This window comes from Triticum dicoccoides, chromosome 2B (assembly GCF_002162155.2).
Source record: "Triticum dicoccoides isolate Atlit2015 ecotype Zavitan chromosome 2B, WEW_v2.0, whole genome shotgun sequence".
Lineage (NCBI taxonomy): Eukaryota > Viridiplantae > Streptophyta > Magnoliopsida > Poales > Poaceae > Triticum > Triticum dicoccoides.
The window spans coordinates 431,777,707-431,794,555 of NC_041383.1; the positions used below are offsets into that span (position 1 = coordinate 431,777,707).

The 16,849-nt window shown below is 44.1% G+C and overlaps 2 protein-coding genes across 2 annotated transcripts; both read left to right on the forward strand.

Moving 5' to 3' along the window:
• The first annotated feature begins 6,990 nt into the window (after positions 1–6,990).
• On the forward strand, positions 6,991–9,928 carry LOC119364067 (amino acid transporter ANT1-like). The gene is made up of 3 exons (XM_037629468.1): positions 6,991–7,450; positions 8,445–9,083; positions 9,294–9,928. The coding sequence occupies exons 1-3, from the start codon at positions 7,220–7,222 to the stop codon at positions 9,684–9,686; spliced, it is 1,263 nt and encodes a 420-aa protein (XP_037485365.1). The 5' UTR covers positions 6,991–7,219; the 3' UTR covers positions 9,687–9,928.
• Positions 9,929–11,817: 1,889 nt separating this feature from the next.
• LOC119364068 (GDSL esterase/lipase EXL3-like) lies at positions 11,818–13,886 on the forward strand. The gene is made up of 3 exons (XM_037629469.1): positions 11,818–12,135; positions 12,241–12,371; positions 12,515–13,886. Exons 1-3 carry the CDS (start codon positions 11,835–11,837, stop codon positions 13,145–13,147), a joined length of 1,065 nt encoding a protein of 354 aa, XP_037485366.1. The 5' UTR covers positions 11,818–11,834; the 3' UTR covers positions 13,148–13,886.
• The last annotated feature ends 2,963 nt before the right edge of the window (positions 13,887–16,849 follow it).

Genomic DNA, 16,849 nt, shown 5'->3' on the forward strand with positions numbered 1-16,849 from the left:
TTGTGCTTCAAAGTAGCACCTTGTTCTTCATGTAGTGAGTCTCATATACTGTGCTTCAAAGTAGCACATTGTTCTTCATGTAGTGAGTCTCATAAGTTGTCTTTTTATACTAGTGGGAATTTTTCTTAAAGAACTTGGCTTGTATATTCCTATGATGGGCTTCCTCAAATGCCCTAGGTCTTCATGAGCAAGCGAGTTGGATGCACACCCACTAGTTTTCTTTTGTTGAGCATTCATAGCTCTAGTGCATCCATTGCATGGCAATCCCTACTCCTCATGTTAACATCAATTGATGGGCATCTCCATAGCCCGTTGGTTATCCTCGTTAATGTGAGACTTTCTCCTTTTTTGTCTTCTCCACACAATCCCCATCATCATATTCTATTCCACCCATAGTGCTATATCCATGGCTCGCGCTCATGTATTGCGTGAAGGTTGAAAAAGTTTGAGATTATTTGAGTATGAAACAATTGCTTGGCTTGTCATCGGGGGTATAGAAGTTTGGAACATCTTTGTGTGACGAAAATGAAGCATAGCCTAACTATATGATTTTGTAGGGATGAACTTTCTTTTGCCATGCTATTTTGAGAAGACATGATTGCTTTGATAAGTATGCTTGAAGTATTATTATTTTTGTGTCAATACGAACTTTTGTCTTGAATCTTTCAGATCTGAATATTCATATCACAATTAAGAAGATTTATATTGAAATTATGTCAAAGTATCACTCCGCATCAAAAATTCTTATTTATCATTTACCTACTCGAGGACGAGCAGGAATTAAGCTTGGGGATGCCTGATACGTCTCCAACGTATCTATAATTATTGATTGCTCCATGCTACTTTATCTACTGTTTTGGACTATATTGGGCTTTATTTTCCACTTTTATATTATTTTTGGGACTAACCTATTAACCGGAGGCCCAGCCCAGAATTGTTGTTTTTTGCCTATTTCAGTGTTTTGAAGAAACAGAATATCAAACGGAGTCCAAATGGAATGAAACCTTCGGGAACGTGATTTTCTCACCGAACGTGATCCAGGAGACTTGGACCCTACTCCAAGAAGTGCCAGAGGCGGTCACGAGGGTGGAGGGCGCGCCCCCTAGGCGCGCCCCCTACCTCGTGGGCCCCCTGTTGCTCCACCGACGTACTCCTTCCTCCTATATATACCTACGTATCCCCAGACGATCAGAACAGGAGCCAAAAACCTAATTCCACCACCGCAACCTTCTGTATCCACGAGATCCCATCTTGGGGCCTGTTCCGGAGCTCCGCCGGAGGGGGCATCCACCATGGAGGGCTTTTACATCAACACCATAGCCCCTCCGATGAAGTGTGAGTAGTTTACTTCAGACCTTCGAGTCCATAGCTAGTAGCTAGATGGCTTCTTCTCTCTTTTTGGATCTCAATACAATGTTCTCCCCCTCTCTCGTGGAGATCTATTCGATGTAATCTTCTTTTTGCACTGTGCTTGTTGAGACCGATGAATTGTGGGTTTATGATCCAGTATTATCTATGGAAAATATTTGATTCTTCTCTGAATTCTTTTATGTATGATTGAGTTATCTTTGCAAGTCTCTTCGAATTATCCTTTTTGGTTTGGCCAACTAGATTGGTAGTTCTTGCAATGGGAGAAGTGCTTAGCTTTGGGCTCAATCTTGCGGTGTCCTTACCCAGTGACAGAAAGGGTTGCAAGGCACGTATTGTATTGTTGCCATCGAGGATAACAAGATGGGGGTTTTATCATATTGCATGAATTTATCCCTCTACATCATGTCATCTTGCTTAAGGCATTACTCTATTTTTAACTTAATACTCTAGATGCATGCTGGATAGCGGTCGATGAGTGGAGTAATAGTAGTAGATGCAGAATCGTTTCGATCTACTTGTTTTGGACGTGATGCCTATATACATGATCATTGCCTAGACATGCTCATAACTATGCTCAATTCTGTCAATTTCTCAATAGTAATTTGTTCACCCACCGTAGAATACTTATGCTCTTGAGAGAAGCCACTAGTGAAACCTATGGCCCCCGGGTCTATTCTCATCATGTCAATCTCTATCGCTTTATTACTTGCTTTGCTTTTACTTTGCCTTTTACTTTTCACTTTGCATCTATCTATCAAAAATACCAAAAATATTATTTATCATCTCTATCAGATCTCACTCTCGTAAGTGACCGTGAAGGGATTGACAACCCCTAATCGCGTTGGTTGCGAGTAGCTATCATTTTGTGTAGGTACGAGGGACTTGTGCGTGGTCTCCTACTGGATTGATACCTTGGTTCTCAAAAACTGAGGGAAATAATTACGCTACTTTGCTGCATCATCCTCTCCTCTTCTGGGAAATCCAACGCAGTGCTCAAGAGGTAGCACTTTTCACCAAGTGTTGTCCCATGGCAGCATCAACTCTCTCGGGATCCCCCTCTGGATTAAAAGCATCATTATATGTCCACTTTTCATATTCTGTACCAGCTCTACCGGCTCCTCGCCCTCTGCCAAAGCTACCGCTAGGGTCTGCGTCAAAATCACCTTGGACACCCCGACCATTGCCACGGCCTGAACCGCGTCCTCTTCCACCATGTCCTCTCCTTGGGGCCATAATGAAGGGCCCCCATTCCATCTTATCAACAGCGTGTTCCCCGGTGCCGCACTATTCATGCCACTGGCCCAACAAGCCACACATGTAGCAAAATACCGGCAACTTTTCAAACTTGACTTGATAGAATTTAGTCTCTCTTGCCTTTGTGAAACCGACAAATCTAGTCAATTTCTTGTTGACATCTAGCTTAACTCTAGCTCTGATGAACTCACCAACAAATCCATTAGGGAGAACGATCTGAAGGTCCGTCACCTCTCCAACTCTTGCTGCCATGTTTTTGACAAATTGCTCCCTTTTTAGAACCATGTCAGTGACCATATGAATCTGACACCATGTCTCGATCCTGTCAAGTTTCACCGTTTCAGGGTTCTTGAACCCATCATATTCTGCAATCATCAGCGCCTTTTCTTTAAAGTCCCAAGGACCTTGATGGATTGCTTTGTTCCAATCAGCCAAACAATTGAACTGAATAGAGAACAAATTTGGATTAATTCTGCGCCACACCACCTCTCTGGCGGGATTCCATGTCAAGATGGCAATATTCCCCGTGGGGACGGGTACCCGCGGGGATTTACCCGTCATGGAGCGGGGATGGGGGACAAATTAGCCCCATAGGTATTCTCTGGTGGGTACCCGTTAGTCTCGTGGAGCGGGGATGGGTATAAAATTTCCCCCGTAGGGACTCCATGGATACCCGAAAACTATGCCATTTGTACTACAAATGCAGAATATATAGATTAATACCTAGATATTTCACACAATCATTTTTCTCCACCTCTCTCAACGACCATGTCTTCTTCAATCTCACCTATCCTAGTGGGCTTTGAAATCCCCATGGATACCCGACGGGTACCGGGTACCCGATATTAACGGGGATGGGGGGCGTTTTGTCCCCGCGAAGCTTCACGGGGATCGTGGGTATGGGGATTGGCGGGGATCGGGGCGGGGATGGTGGAGTCATCCCCGGTCACCCCCTTCCCCGTTGCGACCTTGAATTCCATGTCGCCTTCATGTCTTCTATCAAGGCCCCTTGACTGAAAGATTTCTTTGTCAAAACCCTAGCCAGCGCCAACCACTTGGGCTTTTCTTCCGGTTCCTCTACTTCTTCTTCCCAAACAAGGTTATCAAGCTCGTCCTCTTCAAGGTGTAGCCTCTCCAGGAGGCTACTAGGGTCTTCCGAGCTCTTGCCCCTCGATCTGCTTGCATCGTCCTGTGTCGCCATGACTTACAATCCTTCACTACAGCCCCGCAAGGGTTAGTCTGCGATGAGACAGAAACGAACTAGATCCGCCCCGTGGGAGGCCAATCCAGGAACAAGGCGCGCCTGGCAGCGCTCTTCAACTGCAATGTGAAACTCTCAGCGGCGGCGCGCCGGAGGACAGGAGAACCCTAGGTCGTGGCCCTAGGCGACAAAAGTCATTGAGCTAGACACCTAAAAAACACTTTACATCTGCATACCACAGGCTTCCAAGTAAACATCTTTTTTTTTTTGAATATATCCAACTTACGTGTGTTTCTACTCAGCCATGCAGAAGGGGAGTGAAAAACATGTGTTTTTTTACCTGTATGTATTCACTAGCAAAAAATGCCCGTGTGTTGCTACGGGAGAAGAAAACATATCACAGTTATTATCGACCATGGTCACGGTGTCCACCTGATAGCTGTGCGTCCAACGTGGTGAATTGCTATATGATTATCTTGGCCACCGCACACATACACACCTGTCACTGAACCACGCCATTGCAAGTGAATGTCTAGTAACCTGAAAACTAATCTCGTCGAGCTTAACATGACGTCCGTGCTTCCTGAACTACGACCTACATCATGCCTCATACGCCCACTCACTTTTAAATTGTATATTTTATTTATTTGAAAATTTTAAGACACATAACTACTTTTTAAATCACATGGTTTTTTAAAGAGCATGAATATTTTTAAAATTATGAATATATTTTTAAGCACGTGAACACTTGTTAGAATGACATGAAATTTGTTTTTGAGAAAGTGGTGAACATCTTTCAAATTATATGAACATTATCTTAAAACTACGCAAACGTTTTAAAGTGCATGAATGATTTCTACAAATTAGAGGACATATTTCAAAAGGCACAAACACATTTTAATGACACAAAAAGTTTAAACGTGTGACACTTCCTATATTGGATTTGGATAGGAAGTGATCAGGTTAAATTAAAACGTGCACGGCCAAGTTTTTTTCTTGATGATCACGTTAGTTTTTTCCTTGAGGCGGGACAAAGTTTATTCCTTCTAATTTATTTCCATTCTGAGCGCAAAGTGCTTGTCCCTCAATAGGTGTATGCCCTCAATCAATCCTTCCAGCCCCACCTCACAGTCAAGCCCAATCCTTCCTTTTAATTAGTAGGTGCCTTATTATGAGCATTATGACAATCACAATCAAAATCCAAGCCCACAGCTTTCCTTTAATTATCCGAGCCCACGGTCTTTCCTTCTTTTTTTATGCCCACGATACTTTCTTTAATTAGCCCATTAGTTTAATTACCGCGCTCCAATCAGGTGGCTGATTTTCTCGGTCTGCTTGATGATTCCCGACGTGACTGGTAAATTAACCGGTGTGAATTGATTTAAAAATGCGAGGTGGGACAATTAGACATGAAAGACTGATAGCTTAGGGAGTCTTTTTTGATTAGTCCCTGGGATTAGAAAAAGTCCTAGGACTTCTGAACCAAACACCCCCTTAATTGGTTCTTGGAGCCAAGAGCCTTACAGAAGGTCATGAGGTCGATTCCCACAAATTTTTGCGGTGGCCCAGTAATTCCATGCAGCCGGCGTGAAAAATCAGTCGGGCAATTTGACTGGATTAGTACCACCTTGCTTATACGTTTTAAATTCAAACTGAAAGCGTAAATTCACAGGAAGAACGCGTATTGTGACGATGAACCCGACAAAGTCAATCCGTGCTTTATTATTACTAGCAAAAGAGCCTGTGCGTTGCAACGGGAGAGTAAATAACACATATTCTTAACCCAATAACCATGACTCGAGACCCTAATGTGTTCACGTCCTTTATTTTCACATGGCATCATATTTGTGCTGTTGATAGTGGTCTCAGTGCTCACACAACGAAAGCATGTTTGAATGCGGTCAGTTCTAAGGCGTCTCTCTCTCGCGCACACTTCGCTCAAAATAACATGAGAAATATGTTCTTTTTTCCTGTGAGGTTTTTCGCAGGTGTGCATGTGTAGTTGTCGATGTTTCCTTTCCTCTTTATCAGTAAGAAAGAAAGAACGGATCGTACATTATAGATTAAGTTAACACCAAAAAAATTATAATTCACCCTGTGAGCTTTTCCTTAAAACTCCTTGGGTAGTTCCAGCGGCTCCTTATGTATGTTCCAAATAAAACATAATTATAATCTATATTCTGTTGCAATCATTTTTTTTGGAGTGTCTTTTATCGAATACGAGAGTCAAATTCATGTTAATGTTATTTAAAAAGTAATAATATATTTTATATATCAAATAATTTATCCACCATATAAACTGTTAAAACAAATGTAAATATCCACTTTAAAAGATTAAATGAAAGCATTAAGTATATGTAAGTAACCTTAAAATAATTCAGAATATAGTTTTGAAACTCAAGTGGATTCTAGTATTTTTTTGGAACAACAGTAGCTTAATTTTGAGTTTAAATAAGTAAGGATTTTTTTTGGTATTTAAAAGAATTTGTGTGCTGTTGGCTGCTGCTGATTTACACTGTGATGATTGATCAAATGTACCACGTACGATATATTATCACACGCACACACGTATCTTGGGTGTTTCCTTCGGCGCCGGCCCTCACAAGATAACTGAACATTGAATTAATGTGGTACATGCATCCTACTTCATATGAGCAGCGCTCATGTTTTGATCGAACAGTTTCCAGCTGCCATCCCACTCGGCGCATAGATCATACCACCAACCTTAGCACCGCACGTCACACAATTCTTCCTAGTTTTGTTGCTGCTTGCCGCTGCAGGAAGCAAAGGGCCAAAGGCTACGGCATATGGATGAGGAAGGTGCAGCGACCGTCGACCTCGCGGAGCGCGAGCACCTAGCAACGGGACGATTATAAAAAGTTGTACGTGTATGGGCTAGACTAAAGCAGGCCCAAGTCTGCCATCGTACTACCATGGAGGCGAAAACAAACTTTAAGTTAGTACCACATCGGTTAATTCCAAAACATAATCGTAAAAGCGTATTATGACATGAGAAGAAAGCGTATTGCCACGGTGAACCCGAAGATTCAATCCGTACTTTATTATTAAGGAGAGATTAGGGAAAGATCCGGCTAGGCTAAATCAGGCCACAGATACGAAATCCCATTCATATAACCAAACGGATTGTAAACTGATCATGCAACACAGGTTGTAGCGCTCAGTATACTCGGCCGATTCGCGTGTGAGCGAAGCTTTTGTGTCCGACAGATATCCAGAAAGCCCCAAGGTGATCCCATCCCGCTCACCATCCTACGACGGCTCCTCCTCTCGCTCCCTCGTGCGCCAAATCAGATTCCAAAATCAAAATTCACTTCGAAAAGCTCTGCTACTTCTCTTGTCTCGGCGTCGCCGCCGCCACGGTTGTTGCTGGGGATGGCTGAGGCGAAGGGGGCGGCTGCGCCGCTGCTGGCGCGGGAGGATGGGAGGCGGCGTGGAGGCGGGGGAGGAGCAACCTGGGCGCAGACGCTGGGCAACGTGGTGGTGTCCATTGTGGGCACGGGGGTGCTCGGCCTGCCCTACGCCTTCCGAGCCGCCGGCTGGGTCGCCGGATCCCTCGGCGTCGCCGCCGCCGGATTCGCCACGCTCTACTGCATGCTCCTCCTCGTCAGTACCGTACACTACCTACCTCGCATTAACACTACCGGATGCCATCTAAATACTACTCCCTCAGTTCGGAATTACTCGTCTAAGAAATGAATGTATCTATATGTATTTTAGTTGTAGATACATCCATTTTTATTCATTTTTGTGACAAGTAATTCCGAACGGAGGGAGTACTTCTACCGTTCTACGGCCACACTGCATTCAGCTTAAGCAGATTGGGACTTGCTGTCCATGCAAACTTGCATGGTGTCCGTATTTACATTTCGATTGAAGATTAATCGTAGCCGTACTACCATGTTGTTGTGATCATTCATACGCTGGAAGCTTGGAAGTACTATATTAGCGACAGGGTTAGAGTATTTGGTCACTCGGGATAATTTTTTTTGCGTCTTCGTGTTTAGGGACACTATTGATTTTTCAGCTGGGGATATCCTGTGCCCACTGCCCAACTTTAAAGTAAAGAGGCTTGTCACTTTCAGTATTTTCGTTTTCACTTCCCATCAGAAAAATATGATCCCATATTTTTCTCCAGTATAACAGGAACGGTAACCAGGGTCAGTCAGGATTTTGCACAAATAATAAGAAATAAAACCAAATGAATCATGTAGTCCAAAGCACTCCAGGAATAGTGTCAGAATGGAAGCTTATTCATGGTCATGACCAGCCTTATGGCATTAAGCCGTTAGCCTGTTCTTGGTAGTATTTCTGTAAACGTGGTAGTTTCTCCTCTCACATTCTAGTTAAATTGAATGGTCATACTTTCTGAACTGTGTTACTGTTCATTGCTTCTTCAGTGTGTTGAAATTGTTGAACAGGACTTTGCCTGATAATTCGTGTTCATACTTCACATTGATCAGCACGCTGATGGTATAATAAAAATGAATTGTGTATGTACTGTGCCGCATCTATGATTTTTACAATGTTATGAACTTCTTTTTTGATAGCAACAACTTTTTAGCTGCTTAATTTACTTGTTTCGATTTCTATTCTGAAGGTGGACTGTAAAGATAAATTGCAAGAGGAAGAAACTGATGAACCCCAGAATTATACATATGGAGATTTTGGTGAGAAGTGCTTTGGGACTATAGGTCGGTGCTTGACGGAAATTCTCATTCTTATCTCACAAGCGGGTGGTTCTGTAGCTTACCTAGTATTCATTGGTGAAAATCTGCATTCTGTGTTTAGCCAGTCGATGTCATCAGCTGGCTTCATCTTTGCCGTCCTCTTGCCTGTGCAAATCACGTTGTCCTTCATTCTTTCACTATCCTCTCTTTCACCATTCAGTATATTTGCTGATGTGTGCAATGTCCTAGCGGTGGCAATGGTTATCAGAAAAGATCTTCAACTAATTGATCATCCTTTTGCAAATAGAAGTGCTTTTAATGGAGTTTTGGCGATACCTTTCGCTTTTGGAGTCGCGGTCTTCTGCTTTGAAGGATTCAGCATGACATTGGCACTAGAATCATCAATGGCAGAACGTAGAAAGTTCCGTTGGGTACTTTCTCAAGCAGTTGTCGGCATCATAGTTGTGTATGCATGTTTTGGAGTATGTGGGTACATGGCCTATGGTGAGGCTACCAAGGACATCATAACACTTAATCTTCCCAATACTTGGTCATCTGCTGCTGTTAAGGTTAGTGCAGTTTTCATAATCTATATCGTGTAATTGTTTGTTGAAATATGCTATTGCTTCTAGTCAAATATTTTTTAGCCCCAGTACTTGATAATTGGTGGTATAAGGTCATAAAGTATGATTCAAGTGTGAATCTATTATATTGTGAGATTTGAAAAATTGTAAATTTCATTGCCGCATGATATAGAAGTTCAAAAAATCTACTGGCAGGTTGTCCTATGCATTGCACTAGCATTCACATTCCCAGTTATGATGCACCCGATCCACGAGATTGTGGAGGCAAGGCTCAGATCAAGTGGATGCTTCCAGAAGCTCTCCCACAGTGTTCCTTGTGCCGAATGGCTAGGCCTGCACTCGAGCCGCATCATCATGGTGACTATTTTAACTGTGATGGCATCCTTCATACCTGCATTTGGGTCCTTCGTCTCCTTTGTTGGGTGCACAGTCTGTGCGCTGCTCTCCTTTGTGCTACCTACCTTCTTCCACCTCAACATCGTAGGATCGTCAATGAGCATATGGAGAAGAGTGCTGGACTACGGCTTCCTTCTCTTTGGCCTTGGTTTTGCTGGTTATGGAATATTCACTGCTCTCTCGTCACACTGACTGATGAAGTAATGACAAAATGTCCAAGATCTGCAAATTAGGGTTTATTTCTTAGGAAGACGTGTCTGGAGAGAAATATCTGCTGCCATGGGATAACATGCATCAAATTGAGAAGACTTTCATACTCAGCTGATTATCCCCTGCCTTGGTTTGATTTGTAGGTGGTGGTGTACTTTATATGTATCTTTACCTTTGGTATCATTTTAAAAAAATGTGTTCATAGGAGGCAACATTTTTTTCCGATAAAGGGCATTCTTTATTGACTCGTAATGTCGCATCAAGCGGATACAAAACACAACGAGTACACACCCGGCCTCTGGATAACTAAGATGCACATAGCCAAAAAGAAGAAGAAAAAAGACCCAAAGGGTCAATGGGCGAGGCAAACGACCCACTGCAACAAAACATCAACTACTACCATTGTCATTGGCAACACCCGGACGACGAGAAGGTTATCCTAACAACGACGCCTTCCACAAGGAAATGGTGCATGAACACCATCATTGCTGGATCAAACCACATAGGCTAGATCGTGAGTTTTCACCCAGAAGACAAGGACCAGCTAAGCTCCAAACAGTGTCTTCAACAAGGGAGCGGAACCGCCACTGCCAGGTACAACCAGTAAAGGCTGGACCTAGGGTTTTCACCCCGGAACCTAGGACCTGGTATTCAAAGAGCACCACCATAGACGAAGTCCCTGTGTTGTCACCACCAACTTGCCATAGAAGAAGTCCAGATGCAATGTCTCGATCAGCACTGAAATTTTGGATCAAAGTGAACACCACACATCAGGCATTTACTGAGACGACAGATCTGAGAACACAGACAACGCTGACTGTGCTAGCATCAATGCCGATGTGAGGGCACACCCCAACCATCACCGGAGAATGACGAATATCTTCGCTGTCCGTCATGAGAATGGGAGGCAGGGGTAGCCTGGCACGTGAAGCTCAATGGCCAAGTCACACGCACCACCACTGAGCATTCACCACTTCCCGCTCCAACGGATGCACCACCGCATATACCAAGCCGACGAATGACCACCAGAAAACATGGTGTTTATCGTGATTTGGTTGTGATCCTTATCTGTCTGTTGTCAGGATGTTTGTTTCTTTTTTTTTTGAGGCAACCTCACGAAGCTTTTATTAAGTCGTCACAATGTTTACAGGGGCAGATGGTAAATTCCCGGGATGTCCTAACCAAACATGGCGGCCACCACTGAGAGATAAAGCATGCTTCACTAAGTTGTGAGCTTCAAAATTTGAGCTCCTAAACTCATGACTGAAATTACAAAAATCAAAGGCTAAAGAACGTTCAACTATCTCATGAATAACTGCTCCATAGCTTGCCAAATTCTCCTTATGTATATCATGCACCACCGTTTTGCAGCCCAATGCAACTTGGATGCGCCTCAAGTAGAGATCATTGGCCAATGCGAGCGCTTCTCTGATGGCTAGGGCTTCCAAAGTCGGGGATCCACAATGTATCTAAAAGAAAGAGTCGAAGCTCCCATAAACATACCTCTGTCAGGATGTCTGTTTCTGAGTCTGATAGTTCATACAGATGGTAAGGAAGCACATGGGCCCATCAATGCTATTGTCCATGTGAAGCTGCAGAGCAAAGAAAATACTCACCAAAACTACTGTACAGATCTTTTTCATTGTGAATAAATGTAGTATATTTTTTATTTGTCATTGCTGGCTATTTTGTCAACTAATATAAGAATTAATTTTGTCACAAGCACGATTTGCGCCGTATTTGCACATGGAAGCCAAGATGTTGCACGGTTCAATGTACATCGCAAGTTATAGCACTAAAGTGACTTTTTTCGCCATTTTAGGCGCCGATGGTGTAATTGACTCATAAATTTTCCCTGCCTATGCCTAGGCCTAGGTGGACCTGCCAAATTTAGCCACCGTCCCGAGACAAAGAAGAAGAGCGAGTATCGCATCACTGCACAAATGTCAGCCTACAAGGACATGCGGGTGAGCACCCCGGGTCTTGCTGATCTTGCATGCAACTGCCGTGTTCTTTTAGACCAAATCACTTGGTGGAACGAGTAGGACACGGCCTATTTATCTACCATGGCGGACACCACATACCACAGTCTCAAATAGTGTGCGTCCTCGGTTCTAGGCGTTCACCACCATGTATAACATGATCCCCGCCCTGCTAGTTCTCGCCGGACTCATCACCGGGGTGCGTGCGGCAGCACCTCCTCCGGTGCCGGTGCCGGTGCCGCCGAAGGTTCCCGCAGCTCCCCCGGCTGCTGCCGGGCCGCTCAAGTACCCCGCAATCCTTGCTTTCGGTGACTCGATTATAGACACAGGTAACAACAACTATATCAGGACAATCGTTAGGGCCAACTTCCCGCCCTACGGCAGGGACTTCCCCGGTCACAAGGCCACCGGCCGGTTCTCGGACGGTAGGATCAGTGTTGACTTCCTAGGTACGTACGTGTGTATCACCGATCACACACATATATACGCAATTATATATAATTGAGATAGTATCAGTCACTTCATTGTGGATCACAATGGTTTTGTAAATGCAGCGGCGGCACTTGGTGTGAAGGAGAATGTCCCGCCGTACCTGAAGAAGGACCTCACCCTCGACGACCTCAAGACCGGTGTCAGCTTCGCATCGGCCGGGAGCGGCTACGATAACGCCACCTGCAGGACCATGGTACGTCGTCGTACGTACGCGTTCACCACACATGACAACGTACACGAGCTCGCGATGCATGCATGGAGCTAGGTCGATGTAGGCACGCATGCAAATCATATCTATGAGTTGATCGAGATCCCTGTATGTATGCATGCATGCAGTCGGCGCTGACGATGGAGCAGCAGCTGAAGATGTTCCTGGAGTACAAGGCCAAGGTGGGGACTATCCCGAACCAGGCCCTCTACCTCCTCGTGTGGGGCAGCAACGACGTCGTGGAGCACTTCACCTTCGGAGACCCCATGTCGGTGGAGCAGTACAGCGACTTGATGTCCCAGCGTGCCATCACCTTCATCCAGACACTCATCAGCCTCGGCGCCAAGAGGATCGCCCTGACGGGGGCGCCGCCAGTCGGCTGCGTGCCGTCGCAGCGCATTCTCTCTGGCGGGATCCGGCGGCAGTGCTCCCCGGATCGTAACCAGCTAGCGAGCATGTTCAACAACAAGATCAAGGGCAAGATGGCCACGCTCGGCGCCAAGCTCCCTGGCGTCACGCTCACATTCATCGACCTCTACGCCATCTTTGAGGACGTGATCCACCGGCACGAGGCGCTCGGGTTCAAGAATGCCAGGGACTCGTGCTGCGGTTTCATTGGGCTGGCGGTGGCCGTGCTCTGCAACTTCGCCAGCCCGGTCTGCGCCGAACCCGCCAAATACGTCTTCTGGGACAGCTACCACCCCAGCTCCAGTGCCTACAAGGTCATCATCGACTTGGTCGTCGAAAAATACTTCAGATAGAATGAACTAGCAGCTAACTATGAGTGGTAGAGGACCAAGGGGGAAAGGAGGAAAAATAAAAGGAAGAACGCAGGATTTTGACCAACAATCAGTAAGGGGTTGACACGTGTCGCAAAAATAAAAGGAGGAAAAATCTGGGACTGACCAACAATCAGTCCACAGATTTTGTTTTCAGTTTAGGTCGAATTTTTTGCCCAATAAGGGGTTGACACGTGTCGCTGATATTTGAGCTGCTGTATGCAACAAATTCGACGGATTCGTTCGAAAGTTGCCTGGACGGCCCGTTTCCAGCGTCCACTTGCCCATACCTACACATCCACCCGCCCGCTGGATTTTGCCACCCCGAACCAGGCTAACGGGCCTGGTTCATTTTTGGAGGAAAATATCCGACCCAGTAACGCTCGCTATAAAGTTTTTTTTTCTCGAATACGCTACTAAGAGCGTATCATTGCATTGATAGAAGGGGTTAGAACATACAGAGTGGCATCATGGTCACGTACACAATATGGCATGCCCACGATACAAAGGGAGTATGAGATGGGTTGCTCAGCCCAGACAACCTAGGCTACGTTGCAGGGATGATGTTGTTGAGTCCTTTGACTCCTGCGAGGGACCAGGAGCGGGCATCGTCCATGATCAACGTCAGGAGGGAGGCGGAGGAGGGCGCAATCTTGTCGAAAATGGTCGCCATAAAGTTCTCTCTCTCTCAAAAAAAATAAGGCCACAAAGTGAACAGCACAGCGAAATTTGAAAAAAAAATGGGAGAGGAAAACAGCTGACCTGGAATCAGACTTATATAGGATGTGGCACTGATGATTTATCCCTCATTTCAGCGTTTATTGTTGATCTGTGTAATATACAAGTTGGTAATGCTTGTGGACAACATTATTATTTAAACTAACCACATTCATTATAAACTTATTATAGGATATGCTAAAAAGGAAAAATATGAACTGAAAACACACACACCAAAGACACGCGCATGAATCTTCTCTATATTTTGCAAAAGCACACAAAAGGCGGAGATTATATGTACAAGCATTTGTGCCATGCCTACCAAAAAATTGTAGAACTTTAGAAACATAGCTAATTTGAACGACTTCGAAACTACACAAAGCACTGACTAAGGGCATGTTCAGTTTCTCTCCACTCCCCCGACTCAGCTCCCGGAGCGCAGCAAGCTGCTGCAGCTTTTTACGGAGCTGCTCAAACCGAGCTCCGCAGCTCCGCGGAATTGAGCGGAGTGGAGAGAAACCGAACGGTGCCTAAAATTGCAACAAAAACTCCCAAAAACTAACCTTAAGAAACAATTATTCAGAAACATGAGAAGACACCCATCGGCCATCGCTGAACTGGTGTATCACATCAGCTGATATAACCAATTGAAACTAGCTCTCATCACAGTGTCATGTGAAAAAAAATTGCTGCAACGAATGATGACAGATTGAAGGAATGAGACTCCTGCTTAGTTATGTACAATAGCTTGTCAGTAAGTCTTCTAACTTCTACTAGAATGCTACTCCCTCCATCCCATAATATAAGAACGTTTTTGACACTAGTGTAGTGTTAAAAACGTTTTTATATTTTGGGACAAAGGGAGTACATGATAACACTGGAAGAAGGGATCGACTGCCAAAAGGTATATATCCAGACTATGGCTTGCCATCCCGACTACACGATGGATCAAAAATATGGTGACACTACATATGATCCCCTCCAGCCCAACACAATCTGGTACAACAGCCATGAAAAGCTTAGTGCCAAGCAATAGTTGATTAGATGTGTACTAGAGACAAGTAAGAACAAATGGAAGAGTAAAATTAATGGACATCATTGGAAGCGGATTTGTAGCACCCGGGTGCTCCACACCCATATACAAACATTAAATCTGAAAAGATACCGAGAAATTTGAAAAAAAATCTGAGATTTTGGGATATCAAACCTGGGTTCCCGATCTACACCCGTGTGAAATTTCGTGAAAAAATATCAGGAAATGTATTCGTGGCAAAAAAGACAAAATTTTCCTATGTATAGAAAAAAACTGTTTGGACAGATTTTTGTTCGGACAGTATTTCCTTCGCCACGGATACGTTTTCTAGTATTTTTTCATGAAATTTCACAAGGGAGTAGATTGTGAACCCAGGTTTGATATCCCCAAATTTCAGATATTTTTGATTTTTTGGTATTTTCTTACATTTAATATTTGTATAGAGGTGTGGAGCACCCAGGAGCTCCTGTATATTTTCCGACATCATTTCCTTACTCTACCATATTTACTAGATATGTACATTAATCCACACGAGAGAGAGAGAGAGAGAGAGAGAGAGAGAGAGATGAGGTACCACTCCAGCCCAACACAATCACGTACAACAACAATCGCGGAAGCTTGGTGCTAAGCAGAGTTGGAAATGCAGAAATTGTTGCTCCCTCTGTAAACAAATGTAAGACGTCTTACATTTGTTTACAGAGGGAGTAATTGATTAGATATGTACTAGAGAGGGTAGTTCTTCCACATGATAGCTAATGGGAAACATAGAAAGAAGAAGATAATTCAGCTTGAACAAGATGAGGGTACAATTGTAGGACAGGAGAACCTAAAATTGTACATCTTCGATTATTATAAGAAACTTTTCGGAGCACCCGAAGAAAGTTTCATATCTCTAGATGAGAGTGCAATCGGGGACATACCTCAACTTAGCTTAGAAGAGAATGAGGTGTTGTCTGCTCCATTCACTGAGAAAGAGGTGTTTGATGCAATAACGCAAATGAAGCATAATATAGCCCCCGGGTCGGATGGGTTCCTAGCGGAATTTTATCAGAAATGTTGGCATATCATAAAGGGAGATCTTATGCCTATGATCTATGATTTGTTCGATGGTCACTTGAATCTTTTTCACCTCAATTTTGGAACAATAACATTGTTGCCAAAGAAGGTGGAGGCTATTTGCATTGAGCAATTCAGACCGATCTGTCTCCTTAATGTAAGCTTTAAGATTTTTACAAAGGTTGGCACGAACAGGTTGACACAGATAGCCCATTCGGTTGTGCAAACAACTGAAACTGTCTTCATGACATGACGACACATCCTAGAAGGGCTTGTGGTCCTACATAAAACGCTACATGAAATCCATACAAAGAAACTAGATGGTGTTATCTTCCAAGTGGATTTTGAAAAAGTGTATGATAAGGTTAAATGGCCCTTCCTCGAGCAAGCCTTACGTATGAAGGGGTTCAATGAAATATTGGGGTTCTCAGGTGGATTCATTCATAAGAAAGGGAGTGTTGGGATAAAAATGAATGATGACACAAGTCCTTATTTACAGACACACAAGGGGTCACGACAGGGGGACTCCATGTCTCCTGTACTGTTTAACATTGTAGCAGATATGTTGGCATTACTTATTGGTCAGGCCAAAGAGAGTGGCAAAGTAGGAGGACTCATCCCCCACCTTGTAGAGGGGGGCGTCTTCATTCTACAATATGTGGATGATACTATTATATTCATGGAACACGATCCTGCAAAAGCTAGGAATATGAAGCTTGTGTTATGACTTTTTAAGCAACTGTCTGGGCTAAAAATCAACTTCAATAAAAGCGAATTGTTCTGCTTTGGGAGAGCCAAAGAGGAACAAGAGATTACAGAAAATTGTTCGGTTGTGAAATGGGATCCTTACCATTTAGTTATCTAGGGATCCCAATTCA

Coding starts and splice junctions, on each gene's coding strand:
- LOC119364067 (XM_037629468.1), top strand. CDS start 7,220: ATGGCTGAGGCGAAGGGGGCGGCTGCGCCGCTGCTGGCGCGGGAGGAT. Junction 7,451..8,444: donor TCTACTGCATGCTCCTCCTC/GTCAGTACCGTA, acceptor TCTATTCTGAAG/GTGGACTGTAAAGATAAATT. Junction 9,084..9,293: donor GGTCATCTGCTGCTGTTAAG/GTTAGTGCAGTT, acceptor ATCTACTGGCAG/GTTGTCCTATGCATTGCACT.
- LOC119364068 (XM_037629469.1), top strand. CDS start 11,835: ATGTATAACATGATCCCCGCCCTGCTAGTTCTCGCCGGACTCATCACC. Junction 12,136..12,240: donor GATCAGTGTTGACTTCCTAG/GTACGTACGTGT, acceptor TTGTAAATGCAG/CGGCGGCACTTGGTGTGAAG. Junction 12,372..12,514: donor ACGCCACCTGCAGGACCATG/GTACGTCGTCGT, acceptor GCATGCATGCAG/TCGGCGCTGACGATGGAGCA.